The sequence below is a fragment of the Moschus berezovskii genome, chromosome 20, assembly GCF_049115385.1.
Source record: "Moschus berezovskii isolate FMDL1 chromosome 20, NW_MosBer_1.0, whole genome shotgun sequence".
Taxonomy (NCBI): domain Eukaryota; kingdom Metazoa; phylum Chordata; class Mammalia; order Artiodactyla; family Moschidae; genus Moschus; species Moschus berezovskii.
In genome coordinates, this window is record NC_142479.1 from 25,969,604 (window position 1) to 25,995,911 (window position 26,308).

A 26,308-nucleotide genomic window follows, 5' to 3' on the forward strand; every position below is an offset into this window, starting at 1 on the left:
TAAAAGGTGAGCAGAGAAGGGAAGGGAAATAAGCCCCCTCTTGGCTCTCCTGGGTGGGGCTGGGAAGGAGGGGTCCTCTCATCACTCAGAACAGCACTATCTCTAACTTCCCATGGGCTCAGCTTCTCCTCCAGGCGCTGTCTCACCTGACACCTTGATCTCCTGTTTCCTAAATTTCCCATAAGGTCTCAGCCTCCAAGGGAGCCCCATGGATTTGCTGTTTTCTCCCCAAGCCCATCGCCACTGCTCTTTTCAGGAAGTCTCTGCCTAGAAAAGCAAATGATGCCGTCTAGAATGGATGACATTGGAGGACCTAGTTCTGCAACCAGCCTATTGTTTTTGAGTCGTCCTGAGGAGCCCTTTAAGAAATACACATTCCTCGGCCCCACCCAAGACATAATGAGTCAGACCCTTTGGAGGTGAGGCCCAGGAATTTTATTTTCAACATAGGCTGTGCCCCTAATGTGCCTCAGTTCCAGGATGGAAAGCCATTGATGTCATTTGAGCTCCCGCAGAGTGTGACTCTTGGCTTTCCCATCTGTTTTCTGGGCACTGGTTCCTGCTTAAGAAGCATGTTATCCAGTCCAACAGGTGAGTAGGGAATGATGAATCGGCACTGCTGGGGAGTCTGTTATCACATTCTTCTTGGGACTCTGCAGTCACCAAGCAGGGCCCACATACTCAACAGGGTGTGTGTGCAAAGTCGCTTCAGTCGTGTCTGATTCTTTGTGACGCTATGGACTGCAGCCTACCCCCAGGCTCCTCTGTCCAAAGGATTCTCCAGGCAAGAATACTGGAGTGCGTTGCCATGCCCTCCTCCAGAGCATCTTCCCAACCCAGGGATCGAACCCTTGTCTCACGTCTCTTGCATTGACAGGCAGGCTCTTTACCACTAGTGCCACCTGGGATGCCCCACTCAACAGGGCAGGGGTTGGCTATTTATTGCACAACTGCAGACAGCAGAACAAGCTTGGACTCCACAACCGATTCTCCATCCTGACACTGCCTAGCATAGGACTGCTGTGTCTCAACTATGGTTGCTGGTGACCCTCATCATACTTCATGCTTTCCCCACTCCAAGTACACACGTACACACACATCTAGGTCAGTGCACTCTGGTGTTGGCTGTCTGCAATAGGAGAATAAGATTATTGTGAGAAGGTAGAGAATTATGATGCTATGCTAAGTCACTTCAGTCGTGTCCGACTCTGTGTGACCCCATAGATGGCAGCCCACCAGGCTCCCCCACCCCTGGGATTCTCCAGGCAAGAACACTGGAGTGGGTTGCGATTTCCTTCTCCACCTATAGAGAATTATAGGTGAGAAAAATTAGGAGGAGCAGAATGAAAAAAAAAAATGTAACAGCTCCAGGGAAAATTTTAATTCAGATAGTGCCTAAGAAAATATAGAACTGTGTGTGTCAGCCAAAGCTGGAGGTGCGAAGAAAGAAGGTAAGTGGGACAGTTTGTATAGTTTTGGTTGTAGAAATAGAGATGAGATATCTTATCCATGGGCCTTTTAATCAAATCTCCTAGAAGTCAAGCAAGCTGGTTTCAGGAATCTGATCTCTTTTAGCGTGGTTACCATATTCCTGGAGACAGCCCCGTGAAAAGGCAGCAAATTTAAAATAGCTTTTTTTATTTTGTGAGTCCTCTAAAGGTCCCTTTTATAAAACTAAGTGGGGAGGGGGTCAGTTTCCCAGCAGCTGAGGACAGAGAGGGGGTCAAATGTACTCATTCAATAAATTCAGGTGACTCCTACGGGCCTGGCTCTGTTTCGCCTTCAAGGAGCACATAAGCCCCTCCCTTCAGAAGTGATCTGAGGCCAGATAAGGTTTAGGGAGAGTGGACAGAGGAGCAAAAAAGGCAGGAACAAGTAAAAAAGTGGTTCATGTGGGCACTGGACACAGGGAGGCCACGAAGACAGGGGGTGATCCCCAGGGTAGAAGAAAGATGGGAAATGTACCTCCCATAGCTATCCCCCAAGGCCTCTCATGGATGCTTCCCGGATCACAGGGAAGACTTGGCCTGAGCTGCCAACAAAGGCTGAAAATACACTGAATACACACCAATGTCATTATTCTGAGAGCGGCATCCACAGGCACACCCATGTCAGCCTTCTTGCGCTGAACTGGCCCATCTGTGATGGATGGGGACAGACTGGCTGTGGGAGGTGAGACCCCAGCGCTGGAAGGACCTGATGCTTCGCTCTATTTTCAGGCCTGGGCATAAACAATCTATTTCTCTTTAAATCTGTCAAGGCTCAGAGATGCTATGACAGTTTCCCGCAGAGTTCCTTCTCAGTGTGTTTTCACCACCTGCCAAAGAGGTCTCATTTGACCATGCAGAATTCCCCATTAAGAAGGAGGCCCATGGACTTTCCAGGTGGTCCAGTAGTTAAGACTCTGCACTTCCACTGCAGCGGATACAGGTTCAATCCCTAGTTGGGGAACTAAGATCCCACATGCCATGCTGTGGGGGCAGGTCCAAAATAAGATCAATCAATTAATAAATCTTATATTAAAAAAAAAGAAGGGAACCCCTCATGTCTTACTCCACCTCAAACAACACAAAGAAACATGAGCACAACCCAACCTCCTGGAAAACCCATCACACACTCAGGGATAGGAGTGAACACTGGACAAAAATATAAGCTACAATATTATACATATTCATACTTTATCAATGTACAAGCGAGTTTACATACGCAGTCATTGGATTGCCCCAACAACCCATTTTTCAGATGAGAAGACTGACCCTCAGAAAGATGCAATGAATGATTTGACCCAAGAAGCACAGCTGGTGAGCTATGACCCAGATTCAACTCCATTCCCTAATTTCTTCTAATTTTAGGCTGAACAATCCAAATCTTGAGGAGAGAAATAAGGAACGAAATGAGTTGAATCAAATCTACAAGTGGTGGATGAGTTGGAAGAATATCTTCTTTACTGTTTGTTTTTTTTTTTCAAATCAGGTTGACTCATTTCCCAAAGCACTCCTCCCTGCCCCCAAGTTTTCTGACCAAGAACAGAGCTTACTTTGTGCAATGGCCATGACTCCAGAGAGGGGGGTCATGATGAGGTTTTGAGATTGCTGGGGATTGTGGTGGGACAGGCTGTGGATATTCGTCAAGGTGCTGACAGGGGGCAAACCTCCTCCCGAGACTGAGATCTGCTGGAGAGAAAAAACAAGAGCAGCTTGAGTGGAACCCAGGTTGCGAAGAGCACTGTCCAAAATGACATTGCTGAGCAATTCCTTGGCACGGCTAAATCACTGGTGCATTCACGCACTCATTCAGTAACAATTATTAGGCACCAACTGGGGGCCGGCACTGTTCCAGATACAGAGGTAAGTAATATTGACCATAATCCCTTCCCTAAGGTGCATCTTTGTTGACTTCCTTTGAATCACTAGCCTGTCTTAGAGATTCTTCAGCCCACGTGTATGATATGATTGTCACTGGTTTATGTTGGAAATGGTTCTGGAAACAGACTCACAGATTTAGAGAATGAGCTTATGGTTGTCAGGAGGGGAGGAAGCTGGGAAGGGACAGTTACGGAGCTGGGGATGGACGTGCACACGCTGCTATATTTAAAATGGATAACCAACAAAGTCCCACTGTGTGGCACAGGGAGCTCTGCTCAATGTTACACGTCAGTCTGGATGGGAGGGGAGTTTGGGGGAGAATGGACACATGGATATGTATGGCTGAGCCCCTTTGCTGTCCACCTGAAACTGTTACCACACTGTTTACTGGCTGAACTCCAATGTAAAATTTAAAAGTTTAAAAAATAAAATTAAAAAAAGGAAAGAAAGTATCCTCTGTTCTGCTCTTAGTTCAGTTCAGTTCAGTCGCTCAGTCGTGTCCAACTGTTTGCACTATGCTGTCTTTATTATTGGTGCTAAAAATATGTGATTGCTACAAGTAATAACTGGAGAAATGCCCTGGAATTCCCTAGTGTAGCAGATTAGGGCCCAGGTCTAGAGCCTGGAGTACATGGAAGCTTTCACTGAGTACAGGATCTGGGAAACACTACTCGTGTATTAACTCACTAACCTCACTATACCCATGAGGCAGATGCTTCTGCCCTTTCCATTTCACGAATGAAAAAACAGGCTCAGAGTAGACACGCATATTATCTGAGAACCAACAACCAACAACCTAATAAATTATACCTCTGGTATTCAAACCTAGGTCTGTCTGACTCTAAAATTCAAGTCCTTACTTTTTATAGAGGGCTCTTCCCCTGCAATTATTACTAAGGTCTGTCTGGGGGAGATCAGTTATTATCCATTATTGGGCTTCTCTACTTTTCCCAAATCTCTACTGTAACATTAAAAACAAACAACCCCCCCCCATTTTTTTTCTTTCAAGGAGCTACTATCGTAATGACAAAGCTACTAAATAAGGCTTGGTCCCAGGTACTCCCACTCTGTTTCATCACTATATTTTAATGACAGATTAGTAAGAGAAAGCTACTGAGTTTTGTGTATTTTATCCAAGGCCACTCTGATTCCTTTTATTAAGGGTTGAATCCTTTCATTTATTCCTAATAGTGTCTTTTCCTTAATGACTGTCATTTTCCCAAGTGTACATATAATGGCATTACAAGCATTTAATGCTAAAAAGGTCTCTCCTCCTTGCTCGTGGTAATCCGTCTATGTGTCATATTGCATGGGTTAGAACTTTCTGAATTGTATTAACCAGTAACAGATGTAACAGACATGCTTAATTTGATTCTATGTTACCAGAAACACTTCCACTATTTCCCCATGAATTATAAGGAGCTTTCAGTTTTATACACACACACACAACACACATATACACACAACATATTTCTATTCATGATTAAGTAGCTTACTTTTTGTGGTTTTAAAATAATTTTAAAAATTATTACTAAGAAAGAACTGTTCCCCCCTCACTCTGAACTAACATCAGACATTCTTGATGGCACCAGGAATGCTCACAGGTGGCTTAGGGTTGGGGTACATACATCAGATGTTTGAGTCGCCTTTTCCTTGTGACCCAGAGCTCCTCAGATTACAGCTCTCACACCAGTACCCCTGGAAGACACTATCTCCTGCCTGTCCTTCTGATCAATCCTATAGCTTCCAAAGTGAATTTGAAAAAGAAAGAAAAAAAAAAAACCCAAACAGGTTTGTTTGTGTTTTTAAAATGAGCATCACATTGTGAGTTAGGGGTCACGTGACCATGAAAGAATTCTGACCACATCAAACAAGAAAGAACCAGCTTGTTTGCCGGACTTGTTTTTCAAAATGTCAGAGTCATAAAAAAAAAAAAAAAAAATCAGTGACCTGCCTTCAGACTCTCTTGAGTAATGCAGTCCTTTGCAGAAAGTCAATGGAGTGACAGTAATCTCTGCCATTTCAATGTTTGGTTTCAATGGTGAAAGAGAAAAGTGGGTGCCAATAATAAAAACAACTTAAAGTGTGTATGGCTTTAGTGTTTCTCTAAATCATTCATGTAAAGCAGAATTTAATTTTCAATTGGAGGATAATTGCTTTACCATGGTTTCTGTGGTACGACAGTGTGATTCAGCCAAAAGTACTCATACAGCGCCTCCTTCTTGAGCCTCTCTGCCCCGCCCCCAGCTTTACCATTTCTAAAGTGCTTTCACTGATTGTCCTCAATGGATAAGGACACATGTAGGAAGACATTACGATTATTGCCCTGCTTTACAGATTAAGAAGGGCTTCCTGTGTGGCTCAGTCCATAAAGGCTCTGCCTGCAAGGTAGGAGACCAGGGTTCAATCTCTGGGTTGGGAAGATCCCCTGAGAAGGGCATGGCAACCCACTCCAGTATTCTTGCCTGGAGAATCCCATGGACAGAGGAGCCTGGTGGGCTACGGTCCACTGTGTGGCATGAGTTGGACACAACTGAGCGACTAAACCAGTACCATAGATTAAGTAAACTGAGCCTCAAAAGAGTCGAGAGAGTAGCTCTGTGTCACCTGACTAGTAAGCAAGGGAGCCAGAATTCAAACCCAGTTTTGCTGGACCCCAAATTCTATCTCCTTCCTATTTGGGTCACCTTGGTCAAGCTTCTTCCTACTCTAAAATGCAACCATTGGGACTTCCTTGGTGGTCCAGTGGTTAAGACTAAACCTTCCAATGCTGGGGTTGCAGGTTCCATCCCTGGTCAGGGAACTAAGGTCCCACATGCCTCAAGGCCAAAGGAAGAAAAAAAAATTGATAAGGTAACAAATTCAATAAAGACTTTAAAAATGATCCACATCAAAAAAAGAGAAAAAAATTAATATCATAAAAAGAATAAAACACAACCATCGCCTCTTTGCCTCCAGGACTGATGGAAGACAGGGAACTGCCAAGAGTATCAGTCACCATCCTCACAGGGTAGTCTGGAAAGTTTGGATGGTATCAGCGTTGCCTTCTGCAGTCCTTTGCTATACACTTCATATGCCTACTGCCTATGAGGCTGATCCTGTTACCCCTTGCAGACAAGGGATTAGGAGTTTGGAGAAATTAAGAAATGTGCACAAGTCGTACAGTGGCCATGAAGGGCGGGCGATCTGCCTCTAGGGTTGAACTTTTCACCATGAGGGACTGTTGCTTTGATGCCGTGAGAGTATCCGGAGTGTGCTTTTCTAAAACACAAGGTTGAACACGCACAGACTGCAACCTGAAAGCTGGCCAGCTCTTTGAGGACGGGTGCCACTCGGGAATGGGATGGGGTCCCTGGAGTGCAAAAGAAAGCTCAAATGGGTCACCCTTGTTTCCAAAACCAATCCCTGGGGGATGATTTCAAATGCACATTCTACTTGAAGTCAGCACACGGACACTGTCATTCCCTGACAGGGGCTCACCCCCAGAACAGCAGAATTACAGGCAATCCTCACCCCACCCTGATGACGCAGGCCTTGTTATCCCCCATTTTCCAGATGAGGAAACTGAAATTAGGCAACGTCCATCCTTCGACTGATAAACAACACAGCCCAAGATGTGGGCACACTGGTTCCCTCGCCGGCGTTATTTTTAACCATCCTCTCCACTTCTGTCTTTGGTGGACCAAGATCTGCGATGGGCTCGTTACATATTAACTGAAAACAGACTCCTGAATTTGGGCATCCAGCGATAGTGACATAACATACAAGCCAGGGTGTTGGAAACTAGTGAAAAGCTGGTCGCTGCAAACAAGCTTCCAGGTGTTTGCTAACGTTGAGGTGTGCTGTCCTGGTCAATCATCAATCCAATAACAGACTGCCTATTAGGGCGCTGTCGAGCAGAAGAGGAAGAAAATAGCGTGTCGTGAGGCTGCCTGTGGAGCACCCCAGCCTGGGTGAGGCCGTTTGCTTCTCAGCAAGAAGGAAAGAAGGGCTCCCAGGGAAGCACCAAGGACCTTCAAGCAATAGGAGAGGTCTCCCTCCAGATGTCTGCCACTGGGAAGCCATGATCTCTTCCTCAAGGCCACCCCCTCCTCCGGGGAAGTCTGGGCAATCCTTGGGTCTCACGAGGCAGCCAAAGAAGAAGCTTAAGGGATGAAGGATGGGTAAGGGGGCTGCAAAATGCCTCCCACGGGAGCATCTTTTGTCTCCTGTTGCAGAGCCCACGACCAGGAAGCCATTGGCCCAGGTCCCCAGACTAGAGCTGGCACTCCCCTCGGAAACTACACTTTGTTTTTCCTCCAGGGAGCTGGGGACTCAGTCACCTGTGACTCACCACTCCTGTGTTGCCTACACGGCGCACACGTCAAGGTCTAAAATGGCCTTGGTTCCCTGCCCTGCCCCCCACCTGCCTCTAGGTCAGACACCTTGCGGGTGCGGGGCTCCACCTCGGGCTCGGAAGCCAGGAATCCGCAGCTCCTCCCTCCCCTGAAACACAGAGCATGACCCGAAGAATCAAGTTTTCCACGTCCTACCCTTCTCAGTGTCGTCACGCTCATATTGTCTCGGAAGCCACCCTCCCCAGGCTGCGCTGATGTTGCTTGTGGCTTAGAACCTTGAAAACTCAGCATCAGCTAGACTATCCCTCACCGGGGTGCTCAGCTGACATCTGAGCGGGTGGGCTGTGGTTACTGGTAGAGAAAACGTCATGGGGGCGAAAATAATAGTGACATTCACCTAAGAACCACCATGCTGTCATTCACTGAATATTTACCGTCCCAAACACGGTGCTGAGTACCTCTCATGCTATCATATTTGTTCCGCCAACAACCCTAGTGTTATTACCCACGTTTTATAGACGAGAAAGAAAGAGCTTAGAACCTGGCCAAGGCTACACGGCTATTAAGTGTCGGAGCTGGGATTGGAACCTGGTCATTGCAAACTTCAAAGTCGGTGTTTCCCACTCCCCCCACCAATAAGCACTGCCCCACCCCACCCACCGTTTTGTGCTATGATCTTCACTGCCGCCCAGTGTCCTTCAAAACCCCAGGGCCAGAAACTTCGCCACCTTCTGCCACCCACTCAATCCTGACTCCATTCAGCCTCCTGGGCAGCATCAGGGGAGTGCTGAAGAGAAAGGGTGGTGGTGGTGGTGGTGGTGGAGGGGTTGTTTCAAAGTGAGGTGCTCTCTGGGTTAAAAAATCTGGGTTTGGAGGCCCTGGGTTGGGTGGGGGTGGGGGTGGGGATGAATGAACATTTTATCAACTTAAATGTCACTGGCAGCCCCAAAACAAACAGGGTCCCACCCGGCTTGCTCCTTTATGAGGCGTTCAATCAGTAAAATGAGAGCAGGGCTCTGTCAGATTTATTGGCTGGGTTCAAACCGAACACCTCTTCCACCCGCCGGAGGCTGGGTCACTGGCTCTACCTTTCCGCTCCAACTCTGGACGGCCCCCATTTTCCCCTGTGGGGCTACAATGGTTCATTGTTTCAGGCAGGCCTTGTGAGAAGTTGTGTTTGTTTTGCCTCTTATCTTATCAGCTCCAGAGCTACAATGGCCCAGGTGTACTCACCATTTTACCATCAGGTGAGAGGAGATTGTGGCCCGGGTCCAGGCTGGCTGGAGAGACTTGCTGTAAAACCGACTGGCTAGTCACCATGGCGCTGTTGCCATGGTGACTGATTGTTGAGGAGGAAGTGACCTCATTGCTTCCCTGCTGGCTGTAGCGCACTCCTGCAAAACAAGGCAGACCCAAAAGTGGGATATTAGTGCCACCTGACCCGGGATCAGTTGTTTGCTAGGGTAGATGACAAGGAGGGAAAACACTGCCTTCTTTCCCCTGTCTGTCTATGAGACATATCAGCTGTCTTTCTCTAGGGCAGAGGTTGCTCGGCCTCTGCTTGAAGTCTGGAATGGAAGCTCCATGAGGGCAGCATGTTTTTAATCTGTGTTGTTTTGTTCCTTGCTGTATTTTCTTAGTTGTTGTTTAGTTGCTAGGTTGTGTCTGATTCTTTTGCGACTCCACGGACTATAGCCTGCTGGGCTCCTCTATCTGTGGGATTTTCCAAGCAAGTATACTGGAGTGGGTTGCCCTTTTCTTCTCCAAGGGACCTTCCCAATCCAAGGATTGAACCTGTGTCTCCTGCATTGGCAGACAGATTCTTTACCACTGAGCCACTTGGGAAGCCCCTTCTCTTGGGAGTCACATGATAAACATGTCAAATGAATGAACGAACAAATGAACGGATTCTACTTCTTGTTGCTTCTACATAGTGTTCTTAGGTTTTAGGGGCTTTCCCTTCCCAGATGGAGTCATTCTTTTGCTCTTCAAAATGCCTTCTAAAAATGTTTCCCTGGCATTGCTGGGCTATGTAGGGCTGCAGAGTATAAGCTCACAGGTTTTACAGAGAGGCACTGGTCCAGTGACCTGTGAAAGTGAAAGTGGCTCAGTTGTGTCCAACTCTTTGTGACCCCATGGGCTGTAGTCCATGGAATTCTCCAGGCCAGAATACTGGAGTGTGTAGCCTTTCCTTTTTCCAGGGGATCTTCCCAACCCAGGGATCGAACCCAGGTCTCCTGCCTTGCAGGAGGATTCTTTACCAGCTGAGCCACAAGGGAAGCCCAAGAATACTGGAATGGGTAGCCTATCCCTTCTCCAGCGGATCTTCCCAGCCCAGGAATTGAACCAGGGTCTCCTGAATTGCAGGTGGATTCTTTATCAACTGAGTTATCAGGGAAGCCGTGACCCTTGTAAGGGCCACAACAAACTGCATCATTCTGTGTACCGCCATTCTGGCCAAGCCCCAGTGACCAATGGGACACCAGCAGAGCAGGATGGGGCCAGGGCTGTAGCTAGGACTCTTTGGTCCTGGAACTCACATTCCTTCAGTGGGGTCCCCTTTGGCTGACTTCCAGGGCCCGGGGGAAGGCGTGTCTGCCCGGAGGTGGGGCAGGCAGCACCCATAGGCAGGAAGTGAGTGCCTAGTAGACCACTGCTGTTTGGTCTGCAAGGGAGGGGAGAAGCAAGCATGTGTACAGCCTTGCTGCTCTGACACTCCCTCTCGCTCAGGAACCAAAATGCAAGTCTGTGCTCAGGAGAGGGACAGTGCTGGGCAGAGACCCGGCGACTGGAGGAAGCTGAACGGGGAAGAAAGCCTGGGTCCAGTGTTCAGGGTTCAAGTCCTGTGTGATGTGCCCGTGAAACAGCCAGAGACAAAGCCGAGGGGAAGCTGGGCCATCCTGCCCTAAGCTCAAAGCTGAGAAAGACCGCATTCTTATTTTCTGCCTTGGACTTGACAGAAAGGTTTAGGGGACTCTGCTCCTACCTGCAAGAGACAGAGTCCAAATGCCTAAGGAATCATTTGGCATGGAGGGCCAAATTCTTCATTTCTCCTTCCTCCCAGTTCCCCAGGATGAAACATCACTGTATCAAGCGTCCAAGTTCTGTTGGTCCGCTCACCCGCTGCCCTGCCTCTGGCCCCCAGGGGAGCCCCCACCTGCTCGAAGAGACTACAAAAGTCCCCCTGGGAGCCAGGCAGGGCTGCCATAACCAGTAGCCTGTAATTCACCAAGACGGAGCTTGCCAAGAGGAGACCCAAGCCAGTTTTCCTTGGATTGTTCGAAGGACGTTCCCCAAAGCTGAAATGACCTAGAGCCTAAGAAGGGTGGGGAGAAAACAAACACATGCTAGGGCAGGAGTCTGACCTTCAAGAGCGGTTTGATGCATGTTCTGTGTATGGGCTTCTTCTGTTAGTTGTTTCCTTTGATTCAAGGGGTTGCTGATGGAGGTGGTGTCGGCAGCAGGACAGCACTGGAATTCAGCAGTGATAGGGCTGGGGCACTGTATTTTACGGGGGAACAGGGGCCATGAAGCTCAAAGGAATAAAGGAAGACCTCTACGTCTCCAAACCAACATCGCCCGCCTGGTGCTGTCTGTCTGCCTCTGCACCTATCTGCAGCTCCTAGGTCTCATCGCCACTACCCTCTACTCCATCCCCCTGGGTTAAATTAGGTCCTTTTGCTCCGCTCATATCTGCCCCTGGGTTCCCAGGAGGATGCTTACCTAGAAGAGAGATCTGAAACTTTGTGAGCTCAGAAGGCAGCTGGGTCCACCGGAAAAGGGTGGGTTTTCTAATGAGGAGGGCTAATGGGAAGATTGTGTGCTCTGGAGCGTGACAAACTTGGATTTCAATCCTGACTTTGCTCTTAACAGATGTGTGATCTTGGGGAAATCACTTCTCTCTCTGTGGTTCAGTTTCCTCTCGTAAAATGAAGAGATCGCTTTCTTAATATGGCTAGTCTGGATCAGAAATAACATCTAGGAAACTCCTCATAGAATGTCAAATAAACAGCACCCACGGCTTGGGATCCTACAGGAAGGGAGCTGGTGTAGGGGTGGACTCAAAGATATTTGTCCTAAGACTCCAGAATTCTGGATGATGGAGGGTAGATTCCAAGTCCTGAATGGAATTACCTTCCCACGGAGAATCATTCCCAAAGAATCTGACTCTGCTGTAACCACTGATGCTTCGTCCTGGAAGCAACTTGGGAGGGAGACCTGGCCCCTGCCCTCTTGTTCTTTCCTTTCAGAGAAAATGGACTTCACCCTGCTTTTCTCCCACTTCCTCTGACTCCCTGACCAGCTATTTACCGCCCCAAGATGCTCTGCTCCTGAGAGTGTGGTGATAACGCTGGGAGTCAGGTGTGTTTTCACCTCCCAGCTTGTCCCCATCATCGATCTGGTCTCAAGTCAAACAGACGCTCGCTTTCCCCTGTTTAATTTGGCTGAAGGAAGAGGGCCAGTCCTCGGAGGATCAAATATGGGTCGCGGGGAGACTTCTCCCCTACCCCCAGGCTACATAATTATTTATTTAAAAATAATTAACCAAAGGTATCCACAGGAAACAAAAGCCTGCTTTACATGGGAGCCTGGCAGGAGTGAGGCAAGAGCCATTTGTTAGAAGCCAGGCGGTAGAACCCAAGGCTGCGGCGCCTTGCAGTCCTTGTTTTCTCCCCTAGCAGAACTTCATTACGAGAGGAATGTAACAGGGAGATGCTCTCTCGAAAGGCAGATGGGCCCAGACCTACGCGCCCTCCTTGAAGGACCTCTGGTTAAGAGACGGTGTCTGGTTGGGGACTAGGGGATTCTGTTTTGAGCTCAGCTCTGCCATCAGTGTATTAGGTGAGCTCCAGCCCGCCTTCAGTGCTCAGTCAGACGACTGACTGCTTTGGTGGGGTGCGGGGGAAGGGGCTTTTATCACTGCAAAGTGGGGTGGGAAGCAGGTGATATTTTCTCAAGTATCACAATGCTTATTGATAGATACAAGTATATAAAATCAGAGCATGAACATGACCGGATAAATTAAGCAGACTTATTTCAATACCATACAAAGTGTTAGTTGTTCAGTTGTGTCAGACTCTCTGAGATCCCACGGACTGTAGCCCGCTGCCAGGTTCTTCTGTCCATGGAACTCTCCAGACAAGAGTATTGGAGTGGGTTGCCATTTCCTTCTCCAGGGGATCTTGCCAACCTAAGGACTGAACCTGGGTCTTCTGCATTGCAGGCAGATTCTCTATCGTCTAAGCCACCAGGAAACCCACTGCTAAGAGGGACCAGTTCAGAGTCTCACCGTTTGTTTCACACAAAGACCACTTTAAGGGCATTTATGATCTCTCAAAAGTGATCAGTTCTGTGCAAGGAAACCATGTTTCTTTTAAAAAGACTTGCGCACTTGCCCAGGCTCAAGGATATTAAAATGTAGCACATAAAGCCCATTACTAGAGGTGGAAATACCTCTACCAAGAGTGGCGCTAGTGGTAGACCCCAGAGGAGGGCAAGGCAACTCACTCCAGTATTCTTGCCTGGAGAATCCCATGGACAGAGGAGCCTGGCAGGCTGCTGTCTACGGGGTAGCAAAGAGTCAGACATGGCTGAATGACTAAGCACAGCATGGTGGTAAAGAACCCACCTGCCAACCCAGGAAACATGAGACCGGGGTTCGCTCCCTGGGTCGGCAAGATCCCCTGGAGGAGGGCATGCCAACCCACCAGTATTCTTGCCTGGAGAATCCCACGGACAGGGAAGGCTGGTGGACTACAGTCCATAGGGTTGCAAAGAATCAGACATGACTAAAGCATCTTGGCACGCATGTGCACTTGCCTAGGCTCAAGGATATTAAAATCTAGCACATAAAGCCCATTACTAGAGGTAAAAATATAGGCAATATACTATTATAGCAACAAACATTAATTACAGTTAAGAATTTTTCTGTAACAGCCAAATGGATAATCAAATATTGCAACAACCTGCTCCAGGGGCACCTGTAACCTTTCCTGCTGATGCTTCTCTCACCAGGAATTTGGCAATCACTCAGGCTCCTGAGAGGGAGGCCGTAATGAGCCAGCCGCCTTAAAAGGGGATGCCGAGGTGAAGGGTATATCACAAGGTCTCTGCCCCCGGCAAGACCAGCCATGTGTTCTTCTCAGAGGATGGAGAGGCCAGGTCCTTGTGTATTTCACAAACTCAGAAGAGGGCTCGAAAGGAGAACCGAAGTAGAATAGGCTCCAGTGACCGGGGTTTAAATCCTGATTCTACCACATAATAGCTGTGTGACCTTGGGGGAATTACTTAACCTCTCTGATCTTCGGTTTCTTTATTGTTAATGATTTCCATCTCTTCAGTCACTGGGGAAAAGACTGGATGTGTTAATGGGTGTGAAATTACCCAGATCATATAACAGTTACTTGAGACACGTCTGTTCCTCCTGTGGGGGGATGGTCTTTGTCTAAAAGACATTTTTAGGAAGATTGAGTTACAGAACTCAGAACTTCATTGAGCATCTATCCTGTGCCAGGCACCATGACAGGAAGCCTGTAAGAAGTGGAATGGCATCTTCCCTTCTCTGAAAATGAATATATGATGCTCTGGTTTAACAGTGACTATCTAAAGGTGCCAGGCAGATAGCCACAGAGCTCCCACAGGAGCGATGAGAAGGCCAGAAAGTGGCCACGTATTTTCCACTCAATTCCTGGTTTCAATTCAGTTAATTGTCCACATCCCCATCACTGGCCCTAAGAACGACAGCAAGTGTGTCCAGCTGCAAAAAGCTGGTATCAAGAGGCATCCCTGAGGCTTTGGTGAGGAGGCATCTGCTCTTGCCTGTTCCCGGTCCTCAGCATCATGGGAGGTGATGCTGTTTCTGAATTGCCAACAGCACGTGGGACAGAGACAAATCACTTGGTTTCTATCCAGTATGGCTGCAAGCTTATGGTTTCAGAAGCCAGCCTCTCCAAGCCCTGCATTCCTGCACCCACACCCATCTCCAGGGCACTCTTCACATTGCAGCATGTCGGGATTTCTTTCTAAAACAAAACTGCACCATTTCACTGCCCTGTTTGGACACTTAACACTGCTCTTCACTCCCTCCTGGAAAAGCCCCAGCACCTGAGACTGGCAAAATTGGGCCTTTACGACTCCATTCTGCCTTATTTGTATCATCTGTCACCATATCTCAGACAGTCATGTCAGAACCCCGCCACCTCCCGCCTCCGGGCCTTTGCTTATGCTGTTCCCTGTGTCTGGAACGCTCTTCCCTTCTTCTCCACGTCCCATCCGTTAAACAGGCTAAATGTTGCCTCTTCTGGGAAGCTCTCCTTGATTCATCCTGGTAGTTATCTGTTCCATCCTTTGTATTCTACTCTGACAGCAGAGGCTGGTCACCTGGACAGAAATGCTTGGATGATCTGTTTCCTTCTCTCTCTCTCTTAAAGGAAGAGATGACTTTTTACTCACTCGCGCACCCTCAGAGCCTGGCAGAGCAGCTGATGTGTGAATATGCAGTGAATGAGAATGAGCCCTCGGGTGCTTTGAGCATCCCAGCCCCAGAACATGGGAGCATCCCTTCTGGCAGAGGGGCAAAATACGGTCAGTGCTGTGCTAATACTGGTACCAAGAGTGTGGGTTGGGGGAATTCCCTTGCCAGTCCAGTGGTTAGGATGCTGTGATTTCACTATCCAGGGCATGGGTTCAGTCCTTGATTGGGGAACTAAGATCTCGCGAGCTTTGTGGCAAGGCCAAATTAAACAAAAGTATGGATTGACTCTGGGCTTCCCTGGTGGCTCAGATGGTAAAGAATCTGCCTGCAATGCAGGAGACCCAGGTTCAAAACCTGGGTTGGGAAGATCCCCTGGAGGAGGAAATGGCAACCCATTCCAGTATTCTTGCCTGGAGAATCCCATGGACAGAGGAACCTGGTGGCGGGCTACAGTCCATGGGGTCGCACAGGACACGACCGAGCAACTAATAAACGCACAAGGATGGGCTTCAATTCTATTGATATATTAGGGAATAACTTGAGTGTAACATCAATTTCAGAAACCTGCATCCAGCTGAATGGAGCCACAATAGAAAAACCCTACAGTCTTTTAAAAGCTTTTTTTTAAAAAAAAAAATTGAAGTATCATTGATTTACAGTGTTCTGTTAATTTCTGCTGTACAGCAAAGTGACTTAATTATATACATATATATATTCTTTTCTATATTATTTTCCATTCTGGGTTATCCCAGGATATTGAGTAGAGTTCCCTGTGCTAAACAGTAGGGCCTTGTTTATCCATTCACATAGGAATACACTAAATGCATGCACATACACACACACACACAGTCTCACACCCTTCAAACACGTCAGTTCACTGCATGTGCCATAGCCACATCCGTCCACATCACCTGAAGTTACAACTTTCCTTCCGATTTCAGATAAGTCTCTGCCCACCACCTCAATAATTCACCCGCTTCGCCGCCTCCGACACCCACTTCAATAGGCAAACTTCAGAACTTTCTCAAGGTAAAGTGCCATATTTATTGTTGTACAGCGTTTATGTATTTCCTAAGCATTTAACAGGTGTAAAACTGCTAATGTTTTTTTATTAGACTCTTATCTTTTTTAAAAGGTGTCACTGACGAAGCTTTTGAGTATTGTGCCCTTAACCCCATTTTTTACCATGAGCCCTGCAGATTTTATTGTGTGACCTTGCAAAGCACGGTGGTTTTTACGATGGGTATGTCAGGTTCTAGAGGACTGAATGTGCCCCTGTCTTCAAAGATGGATGCAATGCCTGTCAGGAGGACCCTGAGGAGGAGCTGCCTAGGGTGTAATTAACCACAGGAACTTTCCATACCAGTGCTTCAGGAGCTTAGAACTACCCCACAGAGCCCTCCGTGTCTAACCTAGCTCTCGACAAGTTTCAAAAAACAGTTTAGGAGTTTGGGACTAACATGGACACACTACTAAATACGAACGAGATAAGCAGCAAGGACCTACCGAAGAGTGCAGGGAACTATACCCAATATTTTGTAATAACCTGTAGGGGAAAACACTGAAACAGAATATATGTATGTGTTATTGAGTCACTTTGCTATACACCTGAAACTAACACAAAATTGTAGCTTAACCATACTTTAAATTTGTCTGTCCCACGTACCCTTTAGTCACGAAGTCCTTCCACAATTCATTTTTCATCCCATCAACTCTATGAGGAAGAGAGTAGACAGGACTTGTCTAGACTGGCTGCGTCAAGCCGAGTCTTGTGGCTCCAGAGAGCCAGGGCGCCACGCTCCTCAGGATGGGTGAGGGCAAGGTGCGGTCTTTCTCTAGACTTGCCACCCCATCTTCTGTCTCACGTAGTCCACTCAACAGCAGGGTCTGACCTGACCGTCTCCTCCCACTTGTCAAAACTTTGTTCTTTATACTTCAGTTTTTCTGTGTGTGTGTGCACACTCAGTCTTGTTCAACTCTTTGCCACCCCATGGACTGTAGCCCGCCAGGCTCCTCTGTCCATGGGATTCTCCAGGCAAGAATACTGGAATGGGTTGCCATCTCCTCCTCCAGGGGATCTTCCTGGCCCGGGGATCAAATTTGTGTGTCCTGCAGCTTCTGCACTGGCATGCAGATTCTTTACCACCGAGCCATATGGGAAGCTTCAGTTTTTTTAAATGGTGGATAAAAGACCAGTTGAGACCCCGATTCCACAATTCTAGAACTCAACTGGGCACCAGTGTTCAGCCACTTTAAACTCATACTCTGTCTCTCTGCTTTGACTTTCTGATGATTCCTGGCCTGTCAATTTCTGGGCCTCAACATTTTTGTCTATAACCTGGGCATACAGATCTCCCTTCCTCAGAAGCCAGAATGATAAATGAATAAAATGAAGTTAGAAAAAAACCCATAAAGTTAGGGAAGCTCTGGGTTTTCCTAGAAAAGAAAATGCTGGGCAAACAGAAGAGCAGTGTCGGTCTAGAAAGTATGACCAGAATTGCTCTTTTGTAGAAAGAAGCAAAGAGGTGGGGTCTCCTGGGTAGTGGGAGGCTCAGCTTGACCCCATGTGGCCTTTGACCCCGAAGCCTGGGGGTCTCTTTCACTGGGGTCTGTGAGCTGCACCCAGAATCCGGTGGGATGCCTTTCACCCTTGACATTTCCAAGCCAATCACCCATCCCTGATAATGCAGGAATGTTCCTCTGGCTGGTGGACCTCTGCCAGCTCAAGGGCTCGTCCCAGCCACCAACAGAGTAAACATTACTCAACCGACCAGGGCCCTGTCACACACATTCTTCCCCTGTGTTCCTAACCTCATGCAGAGCGCAGACCGGCCCTGTCGGGTCTGGAAATGGGAATCGAAAAATCAGGCAGGAGCGAGCGTGCAGAGGAGAAAGCTCTTCCAAAAAGGAAACAACCACGTCCACCAATTATAAGTAGACAGAGTTGTCTTCCCTGTGAAGTCAAAACACATTAGGTTGGTGGGGGTGGTGGCTGCTACAGAAAGGAATTAAGCCAGTCTTGATGGGTCCAGTACCGCATCCTTATAAGTCCTCTCCTCTTTTTCCTAAAGAGGAGTCACTTTTTAATTTTTAGTTGCTGCCTGCGGGATCTTGAGTTGAGGCAAGTGAACTCAGTAGTGGCATGTGGGATCTGGTTCCCTGACCAGGGATCAAACCCTGGTCCCCTGCATTGGGACCTCAGCCTTAGCCACTGGACCACCAGGGAAGTCCCAAGGAGTTCCCTTTCTTGAGGAGAGAGGCAGAGACACAAATTATTCAGACTGGTGAACTCCTAAGACACTCATCTGGGGATGAAAGAATGTGAACAATTCCCCCGGCTGGAAATTGAGAACTCAAAAACTGAAAACTTTCGAAGAGGCTGGCATTGCTGCCTCAGTTTCCTCACTGGCCACACAGGACCATCGCCAGTTCTTATTAACATTTTCTTCTCTCCGAGGATACAGATGGATGTTTGCCAAAGGTTGAGGAGACTAAAAATCTGAAAGCCTGGGAGTAAAAATCTGAGGCAAGATGAAAGCAATTTAAACATGGGGCTGGCTTCAATTCCAGATCTCTTTCTCCCTGAGGTGGCTTAGTTAGGAGTCCAATTCAAAAGAGGAGAAACACAGACAGGCCTGCGGGAACGGTAAACATTCTTGAACTCAAGGAGTAAAAGCTGAAGGATACTTCAGGGAAGCCCACAAACTGGTTTTCTTATAAAAATCAAAGCAAACGTAACCAAGGAAAGAAAAAGGCTTCTATCAAAAGCATCTTGGCTGAGAAAAGCAGCAAATGCTCACCTGAGAAATGGCCCAGGTGGGGCGGTGGACAGGGTGCCAGGGACTCCGCCTGTCCTCTGCACAAAGCCCAGCTCGGCCACCGAGCCTGCTCCTTAGCAGAGAGAGGATTTCTGCTGGCAAACGCCAGAGGGTCTGCCGTGAACACATCAGCCTGGAGATGCAATTGCAGGTGGAAGCCACCCAGGCTAACCCTCGAGAAGCTGAGAGTTCCTCACGCCTGTAAGTGTTTTACATGGTCTGCTTCTCAGTGGGTTCCAGATGTCCACTGGACAGAGTGGAAAGCCAAAGTTCAAAGAGGAAGAAGTCATTTCACCACCTCTTACCTAGGGTCTCCCAGCAAAGAAGAGCTATTCTAAAGCCGACCTCTCTCCTTCTTTCCTGAAAGCCCCACGTTGACCCCAGATACACATTGACCCCAGACTGAACCTCTGGGCTTCCCAGGTGGCGCTAGTGGTAAAGAACCTGCCTGCTAATGCAGGAGACATAAGAGACACGGGTTCGATCCCTGGGTCAGGATGATCCCCAGGAGGAGGGCTTGGCAACCCACTCCAGTATTCTTGCCTGGAGAATCCCACGGACAGAGAAGCCTGGCGGACTACAGCCCATGGGGTCGCAAAGAGTCGCACACAACTGAAGTGACTTAGCATATACACACATACTGAGCCTCCCATGATGATGCACAAATAGTTTGAAATGACTTTGTTTCTTTTCTTGTTTTTTGGCTGCATCTCTCATTGGAACATAAGCCCGATGAGGGCAGGACCTTGTCTGTCTTCTCCACAATCTCCTTCCTCAGAACCTTGCACAGACTATGCTCTGCCCTCGATAAGAGGACATGATGAATGAATGCATGACCTGCCCTTCAACCCCGACCAGGCAGTGGAGTGACAATGGTATAACTGATCCTCTGAATCTCTTGAGTTTTCTGAGGTTGATGAGACACATGCATTTTTAAGGAGGAAGAAGGGGGAGTGAGAGAGATGGAGAGAGAGAGATTAAAACACAACCAAAGTGAAGAGAGAGCATTGATGCATTTCAGCAACTTCATGTTGGAAGGTGTGAAATGGGGGTGCCGAGAAATAAGTATGACACAGCAGCTCTTTCTTTTCCCACCAGAGACCCCGGACAGTGCTTTATCCAGAGTGGAAAGAGCCAGTGGGATGCCTGTGGGGAGCCATTCCCCACTTCCTTTTTTTAAAAAAAACTTTTTATTTTTATTGGAGTCTGGCTGATTAACAATGTTGTGATGGTCTCAGGTGGACAGTGAACGGAATCAGCCACACATATATGTGTATCCATCTCCCCCGGACTCCCTCCCATCCAGGCTGCCACATAACATTAAGCAGCACTCCTGGTGCTAGATGGTAGGTCCTGGCTGCTTATCCATTTCAGATATAGCAGTGTGTCCATGTTCATTCCCACCTCCCTAACTATCCCTCCCTCCCCCATCCTTCCCATCCTTCCCTACCTCTTAAGGCCTAAGCATACACAAGGGGCCTTTAAGGGGGTGGGAATAGGCACCTCCATTAACACGGGCCGACCATTTCTAAAGGGTTTAGGCTGCTGGCAGGAACCCCAAATTTAGTCTTGCCATGTTAGAACCCATTTTTAGGCCCCTTGGGTTAATTTGGGGGTCAGCAGGATCAATTACTAGGGATTTACCATGGCAACCTGGGTAACTCAAACGGCTTTTTCTCCAGAGGGGTCTAAGGTAAAACGAAGAAGGGTTAACGATGGACATCGTTAGCCCCAAAGGCTGTGGGGGCAGACAGAGGCCTGCTGCAGTCTGGCTCCTGGGGTTTCCTTTCTGAGAGGCTGCCTTTGCTGGCAGGGTAATGTGGCTGCAACAAAGGCCCCCTTGGCTGGGCTGACGGGGAGAATCATGATGCTTCTAGTGGGGCTGGGGAATGGGGAGGCTATAAAGTCATCAGCAGACCGAGCCACTGGGTGTCCACACAAAAGTGAGGGCCCATAAACAGACATCTGTATTGTGACTGAAGGGCTAATAAAACTGCCTTAGAAGAGAGAGGTTTTCCACTGTGACCTATTCATACGCAGGACCCTACTGGGAAGTGATACCCGAGAAGAAGATCCCTGGAGGCCTGGCAAGTGTCAGAACTGCCTCATTATGGGACGCCTGCCCAGCCAGACCCCAGCCTCTTTCTCACTGCCGTGGAGGGCAGCTTCAGCATCATTGTCATCATCATCACCATCATCAGCGACAGACGGCCCCGGATCACCCGGCGGGCTCGCGGACGCTGGACCAGGGAGCAGCAGGCGTTGGGCGCTGAGACCACGGAACGTGGATGACCACTGGCTTCCACTGACCGGGGGCAGCAGTAGTGTGTTTAGGGAGCACCCCGAGACCTGACCCTGCTTAGCTTCCTTACTGTCTCTCCAGGTGACTGGTAGGCAGTAAGTCCCATCCCTTTTCTAGACCTCAGTTGCTCAATGGAAACTCAGGAAGAGTGATTCTTGCTCTCTTCTTGCCCCAAGGGATGCTGGGAAGAGATGATAAAGAGAAGTGGTCTAGAGCAACGTATGTCAGACAGAGAAAGACACATATCATATGACAGCACTCATATGTGGAGTCTTTAAAAAAAAAAAAGAGTACAAACGAACTTCCCTACAAAACAGAAATAGAGTTACAGATGCAGACAACAAACTCACGGTCACCGGGGTGGGAGGGAGGGATAAACTGGAAGATTGGGACTGACAAATACACACTGCTATACACAGAACAGATAACTAATAAGGACCTACTGTACAGCACTCAGTACTCTGCAATGGCCTCAATGGGACAAGAATCTACAAAAATGAATAGATGTGTATCCGCCTGCAATGCAGGAGACCTGGGTTCGATCCCTGGGTCGGGAAGATCCCCTGGAGAAGGGAACGGCTAGCCACTCCGGTACTCTGGCCTGGAGAATTCCATGGACTGTATAGTCCATGGGGTTGCAAAAAGTTGGAGATGACTGAGCGACTTTCACTTTCACTCTTTCATGTATATATAACTGAGTCATTTTGCGGTATACCTGAAACTAACACATTATAAATCAACTATACTCCAATACAAATTTTTTTAAAAAGGAAGTCATCTAGTAGAACTAAACTGAACTAGAAATCTAAGCTAGGACACCAAACCAGGAGAAGCTAAATTAGTAGAACTTAAGGGAGAAAGAATAATAACACTTTCTTTGAAAACGTCCTGGGAGTGTTTAACAGTGAGTGATTTTTTTGGTGAACTGTATACTTTAGTTAAGCAGTATTCATGGAGGTGGAGCTGAATGACATCGTTTCTAGAAAGGGGAGAATATGTTTTATATAATAATATGTACATACATTATGAATAGAATGAAAGTAATTTCATGTTCACTTGAAAGTGAAAAAGAGACTTATAAAGCAGGGCATTTACGTATGAAGCTTTTGGACAGGAAGCTCCCTGGAAGAGATACTGTCAGTCCACAAATACATGGAAGGTGTACTATGTGCCAGGCACAGGGCTATGGGCTGGAAACTCAGTGGTGAAAAAGCCAGCTCGGGCTTAGATGTCAGCACAGTCCACGTTTCTCTCGCTTGGAATACATGTTAAGCTCAGCATCTGTCTCTCTCCTCCCTGCGTGAGCTGGAGTTTCAGTGGGTTCAGGGACGACCTTCTTCATGGTGAGAGTAGACTTATTCAGCTTGTTTCTCTGTCTTTGACAGGTAGGAATGCAAACCCTACACTCCACCTGGAAATAGGAGTCTCAAAAAGAAGGAGGAAAGTTTTCATCCCTAAGACATCCTGAGATAAATTAAGCTCCAATTGTATCCACCATGCAAACTGATGTTTCACAAATGGGAGATGCTGTCCAGAGGGTTTCCATCCTTGCTAAGCAAGGACTCACTGGGCCTCACGGCCAGCCCAATCCAGCAGGTGCTGACTGCGAAGATGCCCCCTGTAGCAGGCAGAGCCAGAAGGCTTGGGCAGGCACGCTGCCACTCAAAGGCCCTGAAAGTGTTAATTTTCAGCAGTTATAGGTGTCTCGTTTATACCCATTATAAATCTGTTTATTGTGACTGGCCCCACCCAATCTGCTGGAGCTGTAAAGCTCTAATGGTCCCTAATAAAGGTGGAAGGCACACAGTTCCTGAAACGGGGAAGGAGAAAGGCAGGAGGGAGAGAGGCAGATAGGAGCTTAACGATAAAATATCACAATGGCCAAACTCCCTCTGCAACTTCAAACAGCAGAGCCCCAGAGCCCCAATCTCCAAATAATAACCTGTCAGAGCTGAAACTTCTCATCGGCCAGAATCTCTGAGATGTTAAACGATTGGCCCAAGGTCGCCCCTGCTCCTCAGTGCCTTGGGGCTCCTGGATCCTAGTCTAGGGCCCTCAGACCAGCTGTCTCACCTCTTCTACTTCGACAGGAGACCTTCAGGACTGCCTCCAACCCCTTTAGACTCCAGCCTTACCCCATCTAGTCTGTGATGTCCAGCCCTGACTATCCATCCACATCTCTTAGGGAGTTGTTGAAACTTCCCCTGCCTGTCCGCTTATTCCATATTCTGACTCTAAAAGGAGTTGATGGGGGTCTGCGTGTGTTTTCAGTTGCTTAATTGTGTCCGACTCTTTGTGACCCCCTGGACTGCAGCCCACCAGACTCCTCTGTTCATGGGATTTTTCCAGGCAAGAAAGCTGGAGTGGGATGAAATGGCTTTCCTTCTCCAGAGCTCACCCAAGGATCGAACCCATGTCTCCTACATCTCCTGCGTTGGCAGGCAGATTCTTTACCACGGTGCCATCTGGGAAGCCCCAAAGACATAGGTAGTTTTATAATAATAAGCTCCCCAGACACCTTTGATGTGGCCTGGGAAGCAGATCTGAGAACCACAGATCTTGTCAATACTTGAGTTTCATTCTTCCTGATGTCTCAAATGACTAGCAGGGTTCATGAAAAGGGAAACTCTTCCAGGGTGAAACTACAAACCACAGCCTTGTCCAGCACTCAGGCAGAACCAAAGCTCTTTCTCTCTCTTGATGCCCTGAAGGTACCTGAGTCAACCCAATAACTCCTTCCGGGTCAAGCCCCATGTGGGGGTGCTGGATGCATTTTATCACGTTTAAGCCTCACGTGATAGCGTGAGGGAGATATATATCGTGATCCCCATTTCACAAATGAAGAAACCAAGGCTCAGAGAGGCTAAGTCACTCATTTGAGGCCACATGGCCAGAGCGTGACTGAACCATAATTCAAGCCCAAGCTTGTTTGGGGTGCTACACCTTGCTACCCTGAGACACCCCTCTGAGCATGGTCCTGACAAGGGACTGCCTGTGACCAGCTCGCCTGGGGGATGTGGACTTCCCATAGGACATTCAATAGACACTAAAGAGCGTCTACATGCATGGTGTGTCTCCAGTTTGGCTGGGAGACGCAGTGTACACGTCCTGAGAAATCTCTTGACTACCCGAGAGCACTGGAGAGACTGAGCCTTGCTGGTCAAGCTCCTCGGTGGCTGAACTCCCACAGGTGTGGTTTGGACAGGGCTGCTGAAGCCAGACCAGAGGGTGCTAGGGAGGTGTCTTAAAGCAGATGGCCCAGGTAGAGGAACGTCGCTTCCAGAAATTCAGTCCTCAGGAGTATCTGAGGTTTCCGGTGTTCACTGCGGGAACTGTGTCCACCCAACCCCTTCTTACAGCTCTTTTGCCTGAAGTTTGGGGAGCTTCTTTCCTAAGAACAAAGGTCATGAAGCTTCTCAGATTTGGCCTCTACCAGGAAAGCACCACACCCGCTCTAAGTGGCAGGTTCCCAGGGCTAATTACCAACAAGCAAGGGTACTCATATCTTTCATTAAAGGAGAGGAACGCCTTATTAGGTGGAGGAAATTCAGGGTCATCTTACGTACCTGACCCTTTGCTACATGGTCATGACCCCCCTGTACCCCATGGCCATCTGTGGTTCTTCCCAGCTTTCTCTCACTGTTTAGCATCAATCCACTGAAGCCTATGGCACTGGATGTGTGTTCAGTCACTCAGCCATGTACACCTGACTCTTTGTGACCCCATGGACTGTAACCCACCAGGTTCCTCTGTCCATAGGATTTTCCAGGCAAGAATACTGGAGTGGGTTGTCATTTCCTCCTCCAGGGAATCTTCCTGACCCAGGGATCGAACCCGGGTCTCCTGCATTGCAGGTAGGCACTTTACTGCTGAGTCATTGGAGAAGCCCATGGTGCTGCAAACACCCTATGGCTATCACAGAGCAGTCCTTCCTGGAAATAGGAAACCCTTCCTCAGACCCAGTTACTCCAAGAAGCCAGCCTGAGTCTGCCACAAACACCAAGATGATTATCTAGTAGAACTACTCAAACTGTCTCAAAGTCAAGATCAAAAGATAAGAGGAACAGAAGGAAAGAAGAATAACCCAAATCACTAAGCTCTGCAAGGACTGCTAATAGGTACCATTGATGAGAGCCTGCTACATCCTGGGTGCTTTACATACATTATCTCATTTAATCCTTTGGCATATGCATGAGTGGATGCCCCCATTTTACACATTGAGAAACTGAGACTTCAAGATCCCAGATACTTGCCCGGGGTCACACAGCTGATGAGTGGCCAAGTTGAGGCTGGAATCCAGGTTGACCTCCATAGCTCATGATTCTGTTGTTATGCCCACTAAATTTATAACAGCATTTCCCTACAGTATCTTTTTTCTTGTTGTTCAGTTACTCAGTCCTGTTCAGCTCTGAGACCCCGTGCACTTAGCACACCAGGCTTCCCTGTCCTTCACTGTCTCCTAGAGTCTGCTCAAACTCACGTCCATTGAGTCAGTGATGCTATTCAAAACCATCTCATCCTCTGTCATCCCCTTCTCCTCCTGCCGTCAATCTTTCCCAGCGCCAGGGTCTTTTCCAATGAGTCAGTTTTTAGCACCAAGTGGCCAAAATATTGGAGTTTCCGCTTCAACATCAGTCCTTCCAGTGAATATTCAGGATTGATTTCCTTTAGGATTGACTGGTTGGATCTCCTTGCAGTCCAAGGGACTCTCAAGAGTCTTCTCTAGCACCAGAGTCTGAAGGCATCAGTTCTTCTGCACTCAGCCTTCTTTACTGCCCAGCTCTCATCTCTGTACATGACTACTGGAAAAACCACAGCCTGGAGTATCTTTAGCATGTATTAAACGTCAGTGTTGTTGATAGTCAGGCATCTATGGCACGGCCGGGCACTGGGGTTTTTAGAAGTCCTCACCTAGAACACAAGTCGGCAAACAGTGGTCTACAGGCCAAAGCAGCCTGTTTTTGTTTGAACTATGAGCTCAGAATGGTTTTTCTATCCTTAAGTGGTTTTTA

At 48.0% G+C, this 26,308-nt stretch overlaps 1 protein-coding gene across 4 annotated transcripts in view; it reads right to left on the bottom strand.

The window, feature by feature from the left end:
• HNF1B (HNF1 homeobox B) overlaps window positions 1-26,308 on the bottom strand; it is a 61,527-nt gene that overhangs the window by 15,305 nt on the left and 19,914 nt on the right. For 2 of the 4 annotated variants that reach the window (XM_055400776.2, XM_055400765.2), the window contains exons 5-6: window positions 8,936-9,096; window positions 3,038-3,170 (exon numbers count right to left, since the gene is read on the bottom strand). In XM_055400776.2, the coding sequence (XP_055256751.2) occupies window positions 3,038-3,170; window positions 8,936-9,096 (294 nt within the window). Of the gene's footprint in view, window positions 1-3,037; window positions 3,174-8,935; window positions 9,097-26,308 lie in introns of all 4 variants that reach the window. The other 2 variants (XM_055400770.2, XM_055400755.2) reach the window with 1 other exon arrangement.